At 39.6% G+C, this 19,938-nt stretch overlaps 1 protein-coding gene across 2 annotated transcripts in view; it reads right to left on the reverse strand.

Annotated features, from left to right (window-relative positions):
- The window catches only part of RIGI (RNA sensor RIG-I), a 57,593-nt gene extending 37,865 nt beyond the window's left edge, over positions 1–19,728 (reverse strand). Inside the window, exons 1-3 of one of the 2 annotated variants that reach the window (XM_063455254.1) lie at positions 19,619–19,728; positions 1,968–2,136; positions 933–1,064 (exon numbers count right to left, since the gene is read on the reverse strand). In XM_063455254.1, the coding sequence (XP_063311324.1) occupies positions 933–1,064; positions 1,968–2,073 (238 nt within the window). In that variant the 5' untranslated portion in view covers positions 2,074–2,136; positions 19,619–19,728. Of the gene's footprint in view, positions 1–932; positions 1,065–1,967; positions 2,154–19,618 lie in introns of both variants that reach the window. The other variant, XM_063455253.1, reaches the window with a different exon arrangement.
- Between the last annotated feature and the right edge of the window lie 210 nt (positions 19,729–19,938).

The following is a 19,938-nucleotide window of genomic DNA, read 5'->3' on the forward strand; positions in this document are numbered from 1 at the left end:
TGTATAATATTTAAGTGCTAATACCATTTCATTCCTCCTCATTTTCTTTTTTTGCTTAATTTTTGGCTGCGTAGCAGCAGTATGTGTAGTAGTGTATGTGTAAACATTTCTGAATTGTCCATTCTGGCCCTAGTCCATTCCCTTCTCATGGGCAGTTCAATTTAGTCCAGCCTTCATGGCAGTGATAGGCAGACTGTGCTCGGGTTGGGTTTAGCATGGATGGATCATAATGCCACTTGAATTTTAATTAAAAGTTGTTTAACCGTGCAGTGACAGCAAAATTACTTCAATAAAAGTTAAAATCCAAGTATAGGGGGCGTGTCCTGGACCTGGCCCGAGCGGCCGCATGCTGTGAGAGCTCCGCACGGAAAAGGACAGAATTTGAGCAATTGGGACCCTAACTCCCTAATCTAATCAGCACCGGGCATATCATGTCTCACTACCATTTTTGCACAGAATTGACTTTAGGTAATCTGGAATAGAATTCCAGGCTGTCAATGAAATGTGTGCTGGGTGTGTATTTAGCAGCCAGTACACAATTACAAACATCTCAGTATGTGCAGTGTTTCAGGCTGTAACACTGCTAATACGACTACCACCATGACCACTTCAAATCACTGAAGTGGTCATGGTGGTTGGAGTAATCCTTTATGATCTTTTATGAAAATATGTGTGACGTTAATGTATAGAAATATGCCTAGAAGCTTGCAATGGTCATGTCCGAAAATGCTCCTAGAGGTTTGCAATGTGCCAGTTTGAAAATGCACTTGGAATTTTGAAATGGTTTTGTATGAAAATTCACATAGAGCTTTGCATTGGCCGCATGAGCACAATCTGAAATATGTGACTGTGTTGTATCTAAAATTCTTTAGATCTGCACATATCAAATGACCCAAAATCACAACAGGCACAACTATCACATGAAAACTGACCTGAGGCCCTTAGCGCATCTATAAATGCTTGGTACCATCCTTCATCTTGCAGCTCCAATAATTTATCTACAAACAGCGTAGACGCCACAGTGGGTCCCTCCTGCTCCTTGTGCTTTATTTGTTCTATCACATCTTTAAGAAAACAGTAAAACGTTAGTAATCAACACTCCATGAAATGTGCCCAATGTTACAATACAATAAGCAGAGGGGAAATGACACATATCACAACAAATGACAAATGAAAACAATTGACTTGCTAAAAAAAATATTATTACCCATTATAACTTTTGAAGTTAATGAAATAAACATTTTTTTCTGGGTTATATTCTGAGTGGTGAAAAGTGACATTTGTAGCAACCAGGGATATGGGCTCCTGCTTCTGAGACTCAGCATGAATGTTTATTAAATCAAGCCACAACACATGGACACAGTAACGTTTTAGTATTGTAGTACTTATGTAAAGGTACTGCGATACCTAAACATTTCTGGGTGCATCTAAATGTGGCTCGGTATAATAAAATGAATCACTGAACTTTGAGTGCAGAGAAACCTTGTTTTGAATTTGCGCTGGGTCTTGGGGCAGCAGCCAATATCTCCTGCACCTGGACAATCAAATTAGTGCCTTTTATACATTTGTTGTAGTACTGACTGTACTATTCTATTTATATTGCTGTAAAAAAATAAAAAAAAACTCCATAAATATAAACAAACAAAAAACTTGCAGTAAATAATACCCTCTTAATTGCTTCCAGAAACCCCAGTCTCACTTACAGCTTTCAGAATGGCACAAGGAATGGGTGCCAATAAGAGACTATTTAATCTGTCCATTTCCATTTGACCATGAGTCAAATTAACTGATGAGTCACCTAACACGTTAGGATACAGGAGAGTCATCTCACTGAAAATGTATGACCAGTGTGGCTATAGAAATTAAATGAATTAAAATGTATTCATTTAAATACATAGTATTGAACTGCATGTCAAATTAAACGTATTTTGTTAGCAGTCACTGTGTAATAGGAGACAATACATCACCTTCTTTCAGCCATGTCATCATGTATGCTGTTACATAAGAAGGTCGAAGAATTTTCTCAATGTAAACTCTTGAGACTCTCAGAAACTGCTTGACTTCATCCATCATCTATTCTCCACTTACTGCAGATCAGAAGCTCTACAAACCTGATGGATGATCCTCTCAAAAGGTCTGTGAAGTAAGAATTTCTACCATTACAGCAGAGAAGAAAAAATCATTGTATACATAAATCAATAGAAAAATACAGCTAATACAAATATTGCAACTAAGTGATAGAGCAAAATGTTTCACTTTATATATTCATATATGGTATATGTAACCATATAACTTCTAAATCTAAAGATTATACCGCATCTAAAATTTTTAAGATCCCAGATTAGAAAGACCATGGACTTTGATGCAGCGCCATCTATTGGTTAAAACCTGGTTATGTACATTGAAACAATGATTTGCATATATTTGCATATTTTGTATAAGTCATGTAGAAAGCGCTAAGTTTTATGTATTCCTTGATTACCCCCTGTGTTATATATTATATTGTATTTTATTGCTGTCTTTATATTTTTTTTATACATCTATGTTTTATAAACCGTTTTCAGTCCCTTGTAATAAGTTAAATGTAGTGTTTTTAAAGGTATTATGTCTTATTCCATATTGAAAAAGCCTTGTTGGCGAAACGCGTTTGTGGAAAGTTATATTGTGTATTTTATTCTATTAAAGATTTTTTGGTCACCGTTTACTGTGCCAATCATCTTTTAATACTTTAATATATTTTTTTATATTTTTTATTATTTTTACCTGGCATTTTATCTTTCTGGACTCCAAGTAATCCCGAGGTGGAGATCATACCACCAATGCTGACGTCAAGGAGCAGTTTGCCTGCTCCACTTTTGTGAGTACCTTTTTATGTATTTTATTTATACTATTTTATCCAGTGAACACTATTGGTCGTCTCTCTTTTTATTTTGAGTGTGGAACATACCCTTGGAAAAAGAAGCCTGCCCCATATCCCATAAGCGGGGATCATACCGCTGTACGCTTTTCATACTAGAGCTAGCTATAGCTCTAATACATGTGAGTGCATTACCTATCTTTTATTATTTCCTGTACCGTATTGGACGTACTACACTATTTGGTCTTTTTATCTGTTTTATCATTTCATAATATCGGATCCCCCTGGGGAAGGACAGCGAGGACATTGTTCCTGATCAAGCACTTTAAAGACTATTTGATCTAAAGAAGATCTTTTCAGCTAAGACTTTTATATATATATTTATATTTGTCTATTTTGGCGCAACCTTTATCTTTGTTTGTTTTTTATCTTTATTGTATTTGAATTTGATTTTATCCTGTTTTAATTCCCTCTTGAGTCAGCTGCTTTTTAACTCTTCAGTATGTCTATTTTTGATTTTAGAAACAATTATACTATTGATATTACAAATGTATTTGATACAGAGGTTATTAGCCCAATCCAAAGAAATTATCCTAGTTTAAGTCAAGAAGTATTGTTTACCAAACTAGAAAAAGCATTAAGTTCGTAAATAAAGCTAAAGTAGGAGATAGCTACCCTCAAAAAATATATTGATGAACAAATCACCCCTCGCTGTGTTAGACTACTTAAACTACCTACCGCTGATCAAGATGATTTAGAATTTATGGAAGAATGGAATAATAAACTTGAACTTTGTACCCTTGGTCTCATGGAAACCCTAATAATAAACAGAAACAAAAAACTGTAAATTTTAGATGCTGAAATAAATGACCTTAAAGAAAAACTTCTACCTTTCATTGAGACCAAGGCGTACAAACAAAACTCCATACTAATACAAAGCAAAATTGAAAAAGTTGAAATATACACAAAGCATATTAAAATCAAAAAATATTTAAGGGACAAAACTGACTATTCCAATAAACAGGTCAGAACTTACCACCTTAATAAAAGATAAACTTCTCATAACCACACCCACAAAGATGGTCCATACAGACAAAATAACTATGAAAGAACTGACATACATCATGAACCAAAGAAATATGGGAATTCAGACACACGTCACTTTACTCATCAACCTCTACAGTACCTAAACTTCAAACCAAGAAATCCCACCCACTCACCACAAAAGATACGCACACACAGAGCCCCAATTAATCAATAGCATGACCCCCCTCAAATATCACATAATCCCATCACTAACCAATACCGTCCACCCCAACACAACCGTAAGAATTCATACAGAACTTATCACACTACCCCCAATCACCAACATATCCCAATAAGTATCCTTCACCCAAACCACAAAGATCCAGATACATTAATGACCACAGAGAATATTCCAATTACTTCAAATCACCCACGATTCCAAGTCACCAAAATAGATACCAACTATTGTCACTTGAATCAGAATTTGATAATGAGGATAATTTTTAGAAATCCGAACACATCCCAATACAACGGTCCAAACACCAACCCCCTTACGATCTCAAAAAAGGATTTTAAGTTTAGAGGAAGAAAAAGTGGGAGAGTTGAACAAAAGAGAAAGGCTAGAAAGACAATAAACACACACATAATAACACTAGCTCTGGCATTTTTAACCTTTCACAAAAAGTTTTAAGTATTGCACAAATATCGGTTTTAAATAAAGGCCTGAAATTTGCCCTAGCTAACTCTTTTAAATCTTTCAAAGCTTTCCTAGATGTAAACAAATGTGTCCGTAAAGCCACACTAAAGAGATTTTTTATAGACAAACCCGAAGAAACCCATATTTTACCCTCCATTTCATCCCAAACAGACCATCAGGTAATCAACACTCAATTGAGAGAGAAATTTAAATTTTATCCTGCTCATTTTAAATCTGCTCCTTTAACCATGTTTGAAAAATTAGTCACAAAAGATCTTGATAAAATAAAAAATAATAAATATGATTCACACAACCTCACAAATGCAGGAAGGAAAGCACGTAAAGAGCTCCAAGAAGAAGTAATCAAACCAGCAGATAAGGGAAGAGGGTTAGGTATTTTATCCAGTACCATTTACATAGAGGAGGCACATAGACAATTGCATGATATAGATGTATACACTTAACTTTCATCAGATCCAACAACCCAGATACAAGCCATTTTAATTCAATTTTTAAACAAAGGTTTAGATTCAAACGTTTTAAATAAACACGAATTAAATTTTTTAAATATAAAGTTTCGCTAAAATACCTGTTATATACTTTCTTCCGAAAACACATAAAAATTAAACCAAACCTCCAGGGAGACCAATTGTGTCTGGTATGGGTTCACTCCTCTGCAATATCTCCCAATATATAGATACCCTCCTTCAACCCTCCGTCAAGCTAATTAAATCTTACCTCCAAGATTCTATGGTATTATTAAAGTTTTTAAGTAATTTTAAATGGAAATTCAATTTTATATTGGATAGTTACATGCGATGTTCAATCTCTTTATACAATTATACCCCATCATATTGGCTGACAAGCAATTAAAGAGATTTTAATGGAAGAAGGAAAAATAGCCGATAAACACATAGATTTTATCCTTGAAGGCATTGACATTATTTTAAAAAACAATTACTTTTGGTTTTTATTTATTTATTTATTTTATTTTTTTAGAAATTCTTTATTTTTGTTGTGCATGTTTTAACAACGAGCCTGTGCTGCCACAACAGCAGTCACACGCAAAATCATACATTTTCAAACATGGCAAGTAAAATGTCTGCACAATTTTATATATTATGAAACAGATATGGTAGGAGTAGCGTGGATCTGGGAGTAGACGTCATATAAACATGTTTGGTCTATATATGTCTAGGGTCCTGGCCTACTAACAATAGAAGGAGCAAGCGATGGTCGCTGAACGGCTAGCTCGTTGCAAAATATAAGATATTAAACTGTTAGAGTTTGGTTTTTAAATTCCTTTTATCTTCAAAAAAGAGTGACAGCGATGGGGACTAGGTTTGCCCCCAGTTATGCAAATTTATTTATGGCCCATTGGGAGTCCGAAGCCATTTTTAGTGATCATGCCTGGAGGGCAAACCTGGCCTCCTATTTTAGATATATTGATGACCTCTTTTTTATTTGGGATGGCCCAGAAGATCATCTTATTTCTTTTATTAACCATCTTAATAGAGACAATAGAGGTATAATTCTAACCCATGAATACAGTAAGGAACATATTAACTTTTTAGACCTTAATATTTTTTATTAAAAACAGGCAAATACACACAAACGTTTTTTAAGAAAGTTTGCGTTAATACCGAAATCGACAAATCGAGCTGTCACTACCAACCCTGGCTTGACAGTGCTCCTAAGAGCCAAATTTTACAACTCAGAAGAAATTGCTCAGAATTAAATGACTTCAACGAACAAGCAGAATTTAAAAAAAATAAGTTTATTGAAAAAAATTATTCTGAATTAGTTTAAACAGATACTATTAACACCATTCAACAGAAAGATAGAGATGAACTTTTAGCATACAAAACAAAAAACATAGACGAATCTATGCCCCTGCCTATTATTTTTAATTTTAACAATAAAAGTGGAAATATAAAAAAGATAATAAGAAAACATTTGCATATTTTAAAAGAGGATGAAATTCTTAACAAAATTTTACCCGAACATCCCAATATAGTTTTTAGAGGAGCCCCTAATTTTCAATCAATTTTAACAAATAATTTTACTAGAGAAACTAAAAAGAAACAATCTTTATCCTTGTTCCCCCAAATTAAGGGTTTTTGTAAATGTAAATAATGTATAGTCTGCGAAACCACCGACCCTACAGTACCATCTAAAATAACTACTTTTATTTCTAATGTGACAAAAAAGGATTATAAAGTTAATGACTTTATTAATTGTAGTACGAAAAATGTTATTTATCTGCTTGAATGCCCCTGTGGCCTCCAGTATGTTGGAATGACCACAAGGTGCTTAAAACAAGATTAAGTGAACATTGCAGAAACATTAAAAATGGGTATCTAGGGGGCGGGGTTTGGGAACGAAACTGAACGGACGCCATCTCCATCGGCTCCCAACCTTGCGGCACCTAATCTGCAAATATCCCGAACATCATAACCCGCACAACCAATCTAAGCACACTACGAGCCCGGGGGAACCGTGCAGAACCGACCAATGCCTTTTTTCCAACAAACAAGGACTGGAAAGGTGAAACGGTACAACCGGGCCTACCTCAAGTCCGCGAGCCATGGCCTGGAGACTCTCCTAGACGGCATTGGGGCGTACTACCACCCAGCCTGGGAGGAGACAGAAACCCCAACTTCTAAAGACATCTCTGCAACCATGGGGCGCCGCACGCAGACACTGCAACAGGCAGCGGTGGCAGACCAGCCAAATATCAGGGAGATGTTGCAGAGACAGGCCCCGTCCAAGATGGCCGCCACGGAGGCCTCCCCCGCTCAGCAGCAGAAAGCCCACTCACCAGAGACAAGGGTAGAGGACATGCAAACCAACACATCCCCGGCCCATTGAGGCTCTGGGGACGGCACCTTCGCCACAAAACAAGACCTGCAGCACTGGATGCAGGAGATACAATCCCTGCTGGCTGTGGACCTCGGAACCCTGAAAACAGAGGTACGCCAAACCACAGAGCGTGTGAGTGCCATGGAAGGGGAAATTCAAACACTGAACAGTGGAGTGTCAAACCTTACTTTTACAAAACTGTTATTTACCCTGGATTATATTGACTATGTTATGATACTTTGGCTTCGGTACGTGAATACTACATCTTTTTCCCGAATGGACTATAAATACCCTGGTTCATCAAACGAACAACCGACCACCCAGCTCCTGGTCACCTCTCCAACTAACGAACGGTCGACCACCCGGCTGAGAGTGTGTGCCATCAATTGCTCACCCAGGGAGTTGCGGTTTGCGGTTAACCGCAGGCTAATTGACGGCCCCAGTATATATCCGTACGTCCTGACTACATATCCCAGCATTCAATGCGGTCTGATTGCCGGTCATGTGACCGCAACATTAATGTTAATTTTATGTGTAATACACCTCGTTTTGAATACTCTCTAGCCTAATAAGTGGATCAAATTGTATATTTACTATCATCATTTTATTTTTTTATGTATATCCTTATTTGTTCACAACTTGTATTTTGATTGGTTGTCTCTAATTTTGGCGCCATTTTTAAGATTCTATTTGTTATTTAAACTTTTCTCTGCCAGGTATCAGGTTCTTACTCCATATTGATAAAGCCGTATTGGCGAAACGCGTTTGTGGAAATTTTACTGTGTATTTTAAATATATTAAAGATTATTTGGACACTTTTTATTCAGTACAGTTTATCTTTTTTACACTGTATATTATTTTGTTACCTGGCATTTTTTAATACCCTGGACTCCAAGTAATCCGAGGTGGGGATAATACCACCAGCGTTATCTTCAAGGAGCAGTCGGTCTGCTCCTCTCTTGTGAGTACCATTTTATACGTATTTTATATTCACTATTTTACTCAATGAGCTCTATTGGTTGTTTCTCTTTTATCTTTGAGCGTGGAATACACCATTGACGGAGGAAATTTTCCCTATATCCCATAAGCGGGGATTGTACCGCTTTACGCCTTCTACACTAGAGCGAGTTATAGCTCTTACAAATGTGAGTTTTATACCAGCTTTTATCTTTTTATCCATTTTTTTACCAGACGTATTGCACTATCCTGTTTTGTATTTGCTTTATCTTTTCACATACGAGTGAATTCCCAAGAAGGAGAACAGCGTGGACCTTTTTCCCTGACCAAGCATCTACAGACCTCCCATTCTCCATAGGCTTTTTTTATATTTGGACTAATTGTCATTTATATATTTATTTCCCTTGGCGCAGCCTTTCTTTGTTATTTCCTTTGTTTTAATATATCCGTTCGTGCCTTATGTACCGATGGTTGAACTACCGAAAGAGGCACGAACGGGGACCACCTTCAATCTGGCGTGTGGCAGCAATTAGAACAAAGAACATTGCGGTTAACCGCAGACTAAGTGGCCCTTCACGGAGGGCTAATTTCGGATGCCGAACAGCGACCACATCCAGACAGAGAGCGGGGATTCGGGCACAACTCTGGCCGGTATTAGTTCCACGAGTTGGCACCGAGGTCCCGCTGCCTATTGTTGCAAATAAAAACATGGCTGTCATTTTCAGCCTGCGACCCAAATACACGAACTGACTTTCTTTCGACGTAATACAGCAACGGGTTCGTGGGTTTGAGTCGCTAATCGGTAGATTAGTGCATACGGACCAGAGCTATGAAATGAGTGGTGAAAGTGACGAAATATCTACAAAACTGTTGAAGTTATGTATTTTTAATGTGTTTTCTGTGTGGAAAATAAACGTGGGTTTTAGGCGCTTGGAGATAATTGTATTACTGTAACCGTTGGGTTCATTATCTCCAAGCTGGGCGGTATCAAATTCAAATGATACATTGTACTCTCATTGGTTGATGCCTTGTGTTATCCCTGTATCCCATCAGGTCCAGAGGGGACTGTCCCTGGACCTGAGAGTTTGCATAAATACCGATCCCTGTGTGCCATTAAAATCAGTTCTTGTTTGACCTTCAAATCGCAGCCTCGACTCGTTTTGTGGGGAAAAAGTATCCTAGCTGTAAAATAGCTAGTGGGATTGTTCTACACTTACAAGATCCTTCTGGATATCGAGACAAAGCGGCTTCTCTCTCTCTCTAAACTGGGATCCAGACTTTCCAAGCGGTCCAGCTTCCAGCTAGCCTGGGAGTAACCGTAACACTTACAGATGCCCTGCAGTCCTTGCAGGCAGCCTACCAGGCGCTAGCGACACAGGTGGCCACCCAAGAGGACCGCCTGCGCCGCAATCACGTTAAACTCAGAGGAGTGCCGACGGAAATCTCCCCAGAGGAGCTGCCTCACTACACAAGACGACTTCTGGACACAATCCTGCCTCCAAACACGGCACGGAAAATCACTCTGGAGGGCGTATTTCGCCTGCCGGCGGGGAACAACACGGCTACAGCGGAGGCAAGAGATATCATACTGCGATGCACCACTTCCCAAGAAAGGCAGCAATAATGTCAGCAGTGAGAGGCAAAACCCCTTTACCATTTGAAGGCTCCCACCTGCTTTTCTTTCAGGACTTGAGAAGAGCAACACTGCACTGGCGGAGATCGCTCCAACACCTAACAAGCCGCCTGCGGACGGCGGGCATACAATACAGATGGGGACTGCCGAGGGTCCTCTTAATCACCCACAATGGGACTACTCACAGAGCCACATCAGATGCGGACATCCTTGCATTCTCCACTCACCTGGGACTTCCAGATACAACCCAGACACCTGCTCAGACGGGACTATCCCAGATGGGAGATACAGCTACTACAAGACCATTCACCCCTCGCACCCCACGCAAGGACTCGGGGACCTGACTAGTGAAACCACCCAATCCGGTCAAACCGAACCCACTGTTATTGCATACTGTTTTGTTAAATCTTTTCTGTTAAAGTTAGTTGCTCAATGCCATAGTTCGTACACAGACACACTTCACACGGCCCGGATTAACATCACGGCCAAATCCTGGGATAACCGCACAGATCCACATTAGGGTGGACGAGCCCCACACTCTCTCCCCCCCCCCACAGCTGCCCCCTTAGGTTAGGGGCAATCACAACACTTGCAGCAGCCGAGACCTAGAAAAAAGACCCTAACTCTCTCTCCAGAGGGCACAAAACGGCAGGCTAGTACAAACTTGGAGACACACTACCTTGCACGAAAATACTGACACCACACTCTAGTGCAACTACTCTCAACAACCCATAGTATCACAAGCACACTATATATAGGATGACACTATAACGTGAAGGGCCATGAACCTAGGAGCAAACAAAGGCACTAACTGTTGACAATTGTTCCGTGACATGGATAAAAAAGAAAAATGTGTGCTGTTTAACCTGACAATACTGTGATATACACGCCATTGTTATATGATATGTTTTACCTCCTGTAAAAGTCAATATAATGCTAAACTTTCCACTGCACCAACAAAATAAAGAATAAAAAAAAAAAAAATGAGTATCTGAATCATTCAGTATCCAAACATTTTATTCAACACAATAAAGATCTGAAATGGAATGGGTGCATAAGCTTCATACCCTTATACCCCATGGTTTAAATGCTGATTTTGATATATTTAACTTTATGTAAATGTTATCCAATTTTACTCCCCTTCATGTTTTTAATGTACTTTTTATGTCATTTTATGTTTTAAATATTCATCTCAATTTAGATATTTTAACACAAGTTTTACTTGTATCAGTCATTATACCACAGTCTATATACCCACCCCTTTACTGCTCTAGTTATACATTGCTTTATTTTTTTATTACTTATCTCCCCTCTCTTCCCAATATTGGTGCCTCCTTCTATGAGGCATATGTTTGTCAATCATATCGACAGCACGCCCCCTAATCGTGCCGCCGCCTATTCTAATTATATTTTATTTATTACACTCCCCTCTTGCCGCCGGTCGTGGCTTGTTTACCGCCCCCTATCCGCCCACTCACCATTGGCCGTATTGACCTGTTGGGCGCGCCCCCTCTAACTCCCCTTTCCCTACGTCGGCCGCAGGATCATGCATGCCGACGTATACACTAGTCTCCAGGGACGTGCGCATGCGCCCCGTTCTACTACATTTCCCATATCTCCTTGCGGTGAGTCACGTGCCCGCAAAAAAACATTAATATCAGGATGAATAATGCTTGTTTTTGTACTTTATACATAGCAATGAGTTATATCTAATGTATATTTAGTATTTACATTATACAAAATATGTTTTAAAACACTTTTATTGTTTTTACTATTTACTGTATTCTCATTGGCTGCCCTTAGATTTGGCGCCAATTTTAAACAATTGTACTCTTATTTAAAGTAACCATGCCAGGTATTATGTCTTATTCCATATTGAAAAAGCCTTGTTGGCGAAACGCGTTTGTGGAAACTTATATTGTGTATTTTATTCTATTAAAGATTTTTTGGTCACCTTTTACTGTGCCAATCATCTTTTAATACACCTTATATATTTTTTTATATTTTTTATTATTTTTACCTGGCATTTTATCTTTCTGGACTCCAAGTAATCCTGAGGTGGGGATCATACCACCAACGCTGTCGTCAAGGAGCAGTTTGCCTGCTCCACTCTTGTGAGTACCTTTTTATGTATTTTATTTATACTATTTTATCCAGTGAGCACTATTGGTCGTCTCTCTTTTTATTGTTTATTTTGAGTTTGGAACATACCCTTGGAAGAAGAAGCCTGCACCATATCCCATAAGCGGGGATCATACCACTGTACGCTTTTCATACTAGAGCTAGCTATAGCTCTAATACATGTGAGTGCATTACCTATCTTCTATTATTTCCTGTACCGTATTGGACGTACTACACTCTTTGGTCTTTTTATCTGTTTTATAACTTCATAATATTGGATCCCCCTGGGGAAGGACAGCGAGGATCTTGTTCCTGATCAAGCACTTTATAGACTATTTGATCTAAAGAAGATCTTTTCAGCTAAGACTTTTATATACATATTTATATTTGTCTATTTTGTCGCAACCTTTATCTTTGTTTGTTTTTTGTCTTTCTCCCAAAGTCTGTCTCTATTGCCCATTCCACCGCATCTCATCTACTCCACGTGTCTCATTCCCCCCGAATCCCTTTAGCTGCTCATTTCCTTCCCCAGTCCCTCCATGTGCTCATCCTCACAGCTATTCACACTGCTACACATACCACTCACAGCTATACACACACATTACACACAGTGTCAGCCTTATACATCATGCACAGAAAGACACAATACACCTCACACATAGCTTCAACACTTACAGCCACCCTACACAAGACACATGCCCACACCACACGTCCACTTAACATTTGAATAAATATTCACATTACATAATGTGACAAAACCCCTATTTTGCCTTCCCCAGAGCCATTCTCCTCCTTAGTTCGGGAATCTGTTTAAACTTTGGTTCCCTTATCCTCCTGCCATTCGGGATTATAAAGTATCGAACACCGACCACCCCCTGGCTTATTAAGTTCAAAGAAACCGCAAGAATTAAGTGCTCTCTCTGTGTGGCCGCCATTCGTATAACCGAACACCACGTGGTGGAGAAAATGGCAGCCATCTTGTCACACAAAAGCAGGCAGCGGGACTTGGTCGTCTAGTGTCTGGAACACTTGACGGCACAAACACCGGTAAAACTATGCTAACGCCTGCTTCTGTTCGCGTCAAGCCAACAGAGCCTGTTCAGTAGCTTTGTATGGATGGACCTACCGAACAAATGCTACCAATGAGCCAGGGGAACTGTTCCCCTTTTCGTACGTTTTGGAACTCCCAGACATGACTGACCACTACCTCTAAAACAGTGGAACTATTTTGGGCAGGCGCCTCATGAGCGGTAGGTCAAAACTTCACCCTGGTGGCGATTCGGCTGTGTTCGTGGGATCGGAGCACTTTTTGGATATGTTGGGCACTAAGATCCAGGCTATCCAGGGTTTTATAAACTTTGGGGGTTTCTTTATGCAAATTATGTATTTTTGTGTGACTGCTGTAAATTGTCATTTTTGCTTAGTCATGGTGACATGGCATTTTTCATGGTGATATGGCATTTTAGGGACATTTTGTGGTGTGCTAATGGGAGTGCCATGGGCGTGGTTTTTGCGTCCTCGTACTGTATAGAAGCAGGACATTGGGCCTGGATTAACCCCTTCAGGACCGGACTATTTTGGCCATATTGTACGTTAAGGACCAGAGCTGTTTTACCACTTTTGTGGTGTTTGTGTTTAGCTGTAATTTTCCTCTCTCTCATTTACTGTTCCCATACAAGTTATATATTGTTTTTTTCAGGACAAAAGGGGCTTTCTTTACATGCCATTATTTGTATCATGTCATATAATTTAATTAAAAATAATAATAAAATATTGAGGAAAATTGAAAAAAAAATTGTTTTTGACTTTTACTTGAAAAATCTTTTACTTATCTACAAAAGCTAATGAAAAAAAAACTGCTAAATAGATTCAAAATGTTGCCCTGAGTTTAAAAACACCCAGTGTTTACATGCTTTTTTGCTTTTTTTGGCAAGTTATAGGGCTATAAGTGCAAATAGGAAATTGCTGTTTCAAAATATATATTTTTAAAATGTATCAATAGTGACATTGTAACACTGTTATAAGTCATAAATGTCTGAATCAAACCTTACATGTACATATTTTTTAAAAGTAGACAACCCAGGGTATTTAATATGGGGTAGGCCCAGTCTTTTTTAGTAGCCAAAGTTAGCATTTATATTTGTTTGTGTGTTAAAAATGCAAAAAAAAACTATTATGAAAGCTAACTTTGGCCAGTGTTTTTGACTAAGTGGCAAATGGTAAGCTATCATGGGGGAAATTCTCATTCCTGGGCTACCATACGCTCTCAAAGGCAACATAACCAACCTGGTAATTTCTCAAAAATTTGACCCTAATATCTGACCCTGTAACTTTCAAAAACACTATAAAACCTGTACATGGGGGTACTGTTATACTCAGGAGACTTTGCTGAACACAAATATTAGTATTTCCAAACAGTTAAACGTATCACAACAATGTCATCAGTGAAAGTGCCATTTGTGTGTGAAAAATGCAAAAATGTCACTTTCACTGACAATATCATCACTGTGATATGTTTTACTGTTTTGAAACATTAATATTTGTGTTCAGTGAAGTCTCCCAAGTAAGACAGTACCACCCATGTACAGGTTTTAGGGTGTCAGAAAGTTACAGGGTTAAATACAGTGCTAGCAAATTAAATTCTCTGGACTTTCGGCCTGGGTTGTCAGGCAGGTCCCTCAAAATGCAATCAATAAAATTACTTAATTATGTAAAAAGATTACATAAATACACACGTAGAATTTAAATATATATACATATTTATATATTTAAAGTCTACGGGTATATTTATGAAATTATTTATGTAATTTTGTAAATGGATATATATATTTCGTATTATTTTTATTTATATATACATAGAGGTATACATAATTTCATTCTAAGTGTATTTGGATATAAATATATATATATATATTAATATCAAAATACAGTTAGAAAAAATATATATAGTTTTTTGTAATTTTTTAAAATATTTTTTACGTGTTTTTAATTTATTTTCATTTACTTATTATTTGTATTTTATAATATATATATATACACAATTTATATAGTTATTATATATATTATATATATGTGTGTAAATTAATAAGTGCATTTTTATATTAATATATGTATATTTATATAAAAATACACTTAGTATGACATTATATATATAAGATATATAGAAATATATATACCGTATATACTCAAGTATAAGCAGAGTTTTTCAGCACATTTTTTGTGCTGAAAAACCCCAACTCGGCTTATACTCGAGTCACTGTCTGTATTATGGCAATTTACATTGCCATAATACAGACTGGGGGCTGTCAGCGAGCACTTACCTCTCCTGAAGCTCCTGTCAGCTCCCTTCTCCTCCGCGCCGGTCCGTTCAGTACCTCTGTCAGCTCCCAGTGTAAGTCTCGCGAGAGCCGCGGGGTCATAGTGCGGCTCTCGCGAGACTTACACTGTGAGCTGACAGGGGAGCTAACCGGACCGGCGCGGAGGAGGAGGGAGCTGACAGGAGCTGCAGGAGAGGTAAGTGCTCTCTGCCAGCCCCCCTCCCCCCCACTGAACTGCCAATGCCACTGGACCACCAGGGAAGGAGAGCCCCCCCTCCCTGCCATGTATCAAGCAGGGAGGGGGGATGAAAAAAAAATTAATAATAAAATATTAAAAATAATAATAATTTTAAAAAAATAACAATATAACAAAAACAAATTAAATAATAATTAATAAAATAAATAATAATAGAACAAAAAAAATGATTAAAATAATAATTAATAAAATAACAATAATCAAAATGCCCACCCCCCACCAACACATACACAAACACACACTCACACTTCATTCATACACACACACTGCATTCATACACACACTCTGCATTCATACACACACTCTGCATTCATACACACACTCTGCATTCATACACACACTCTGCATTCATACACACACTCTGCATTCATACACACACTCTGCATTCATACACACACTCTGCATTCATACACACACTCTGCATTCATACACACACTCTGCATTCATACACACACACTGCATTCATACACACACACTGCACTCATACACACACACTGCACTCATACACACACACTGCACTCATACACACACACACTGCACTCATACATACACACACTGCACTCATACACACACACGCTGCACTCATACACACACACACTGCACTCATACACACACGCACTGCACACATACACACACACACTGCACTCATACACACACGCACTGCACACATACACACACACTGCATTCATACAAACACTGCATTCATACACACACACTGCATTCATTATATACACACACTGTAAATAAATATTCAATGAATATAATTTTTTTAGGATTTTATTTTATTTAGAAATTTACCAGTAGCTGCTGCATTTCCCACCCTAGTCTTATACTCGAGTCAATAAGTTTTCCCAGTTTTTTGGGGTAAAATTAGGGGCCTCGGCTTATTCGGGTCGGCTTATACTAGAGTATATACGGTATATATATATATATATATATATATATATATGCACACACATATCTAATTATATTATTATTTATTAAAATGTATTTTTATTTTACACATGCAGGTAGACTGCCTGTCAGCACAGACAGTCCCCTTGCATGCAGATACTTGGACACCTATTGCGGCCATGTGACCGCTCTGTCCTAATTCGCCGAAGGGGGGGGACTGCCTGGGCTGTCAGGCAGTCTCCCCTCACTGGGAGCAACGCTGATCGCCTCCGGGGGAACGGCGGCGATCAGGTAAGTACATAATACCGTTATGACGGTTCAGGACCGTCACCGGTCCTAAAAGGGATTTTTCCGATGACGGTCCTGAACCGTCAGCGGTCGTTAAGGGGTTAAACAGAACAGTTTACCCCTTCATGAAGGCTTGGCTCATGTTTGGTGGATTGGGAGCTATATTCACTATAATCACTTCTGCGCTTGGGACTTGGGAGATTCTTCACGGATATACTCAGCTGGGGTATTGGGATCCGTTACACATAACATTAAAAAATCGCATAGAAGAAGAATTTCCAGATGCACACAGTAATGAAATGGGCTGTGCACGCCTATGCTGAGCTATGGGTTATTGTATTTTAGGAAAATTGGAGATCTGGGTTTCTATGCTGCAAGTGGAATTAAAGTTTTGGGTTACTGTGTTTTAATTGGCACAGGAGGTCTGGCTTACTGTGCGGTAAGTGCTATTGAAGCTCTGGGATACTGTTGGAAGTGGAACTGGAGTTCTGATGTGTTACTGTGTTGCAAGTGGCATTGGAGTATTGTATTACTGGGTTGTGAGTGGTACTGGAGCATTGGGATACTGTGTTGTACCTGGCATTGAAGCTGACAGTTACTGTGCTGTACATGGCATTGGAGCTCTAGGTTACTGTTTTGTACATGGCATTGGAGCTTATGGTTACTGTGTTGTGCATGGCATTGGAGCTCAGGGTTACTGTGTTGTACCTGGCATTGGAGCTCTGGATTACTTTGTTGTACATGGCATTGGAGCTCTGGATTACTTTGTTGTACATGTTATTGGAGCTCTGGGTTTCTGTGCTGTACCTGGCATTGGAGCTCTGGGTTACTGTGTTGTACATGGCATTGGAGCTCTGGGTCACTGTGTTGTACATGCCATAGGAGCTCAGAGTTACTGTGTTGTATGTGTGGTAATGGAGCTCTGAGATACTGTGTTGTACATGGCATTGGAGCTCTGGGTTACTGTGTTGTACATGGCATTGGAGCTCTGGATTACTGTGCTGTACATGGGATATGAGTTCTGGGTTACCGTGTTGTACATTGCATAGGAGCTCAGGGTTACTATGTTGTACATGGCATAGGAGCTCTGGGCTACTGTGTTGTAAATGGCATAGGAGCTCAGGGTTACTGTGTTGTACATGGTATTGGAGCTCTGGGCTACTGTGTTGTAAATGGCATAGGATCTCAGGGTTACTGTGTTGTACATGGCATTGGAGCTCTGGATTACTTTGTTGTACATGGCATTGGAGCTCTGGATTACTTTGTTGTGCATGGCATTGGAGCTCTGGATTACTTTGTTGTACATGGCATTGGAGCTCTGGGTTACTGTGTTGTACCTGGCAATTTGAGCTCAGGGTTACTGTGCTGTACCTGGCATTGGAGCTCTGGATTACTGTATTGCACATGGCATTGGAGCTCTGGATTACTGTGTTGTGCATGGAATTGGAGCTCTGGATTACTGTGTTGTGCATGGAATTGGAGCTCTGGATTACTGTGTTGTGCATGGCATTAGAGCTCTGGGTTACTGTGTTGAACCTGACATTGGAGCTCTGGGTTACTGTGTTGTACATGGCATTGGAGCTCTGGGTTAGTGTGTTCTACCTGGCATTGAAGCTCAGAGTTACTGTGTAGTATCTGTGATAATGGAGCTCTTAGATACTGTGCTGTACCTGGCATTGGAGCTCTGGGTTACTGTGTTGTACATGGCCTTTGAGCTCTGGGTTAGTGTGTTGTACATGGCATTGGAGCTCTATGTTACTGTGTCGTACCTGGCATTGGAGCTCAGGGTTAATTTGTTGTACATGGCATTAGAGCTCTGGGTTACTGTGTTGTACATGGCATTGAAGCTCTGGATTACTGTGTTGTACGTGGGATATGAATTCTGGGTTACTGTGTTGTACATGCCATAGGAGCTCAGGGTTACTGTGCTGTACCTGGCTTTGGGGCTTTGGATTACTGTGTTGTACATGGCATTGGAGCTCTGGGTTACTATGCTGTACCTGGCATTGGAGCTCTGGGTTACTATGCTGTACCTGGCATTGGAGCTCTGGGCTATTGTGTCACCTGGCATTGGAGCTCTGGGTTACTGTGTTGTGCATGGCATTGGAGCTCTCTATTACTGTGTTGCACATGGCATTGGAGCTCTGGGTTACTGTGTTGCACATGGCATTGGAGCTCTGGGTTACTGTGCTGTACCTGGCATTGGAGCTCTGGGTTACTATGCTGTACCTGGCATTGGAGCTCTGGGCTATTGTGTCACCTGGCATTGGAGCTCTGGGTTACTGTGTTGTGCATGGCATTGGAGCTCTGGATTACTGTGTTGCACATGGCATTGGAGCTCTGGATTACTGTGTTGTGCATGGCATTAGAGCTCTGGGTTAGTGTGTTGTACCTGGCATTGGAGCTCTGGGTTAGTGTGTTGTATGTGTGGTAATGGAGCTCTGAGATACTGTGCTGTAAATTAATTTATTTTATCAGATTAGGAGTGAATGCACATTAAATGGAACCTGTGGACTTCTCTGTGATCCAGATACATTCTCTATCCTATACAGACAATACTGTGGGAGAAGAACTAAGTACATTTCCTATTCTTACTGTAATTCTGCCAATTTCCAGATAACAGTAATGTCACATAGTAAACAAATAACCCATTATCGTTTGCCAATAAACCGATAAGGAAACCGATACTTATTATGTCTCTTTTACTAACCTCCCTGTCGGTCACTCAGCAGCCAGTGCAGGTCAGAAGTCCTAGTCGCTGTGAGTGTTTCTGTCTCAATTCCTGGGAACAAGAAAGTCTCAATCAACCAGCACAGCAGCTGATCCCTCCCTGTGTGACAGCCTTCCTGCTAATCACAGCCGGTGTTCTATCAGATCTCTATACCTTGTCAGAATGGTATACCGGAAGTGACGCAGCCGCACCGGAAGTGACGAGGCCGCACCGGAATTGACGTTTCGGAGCTGGAGGAGGAGGAGCACCTGCGCAGAAAAACAGGTAGGTGAAAATTTCACACAGATCGGGAGCGAAGG

The sequence above is a fragment of the Pelobates fuscus genome, chromosome 5, assembly GCF_036172605.1.
Source record: "Pelobates fuscus isolate aPelFus1 chromosome 5, aPelFus1.pri, whole genome shotgun sequence".
NCBI lineage: Eukaryota > Metazoa > Chordata > Amphibia > Anura > Pelobatidae > Pelobates > Pelobates fuscus.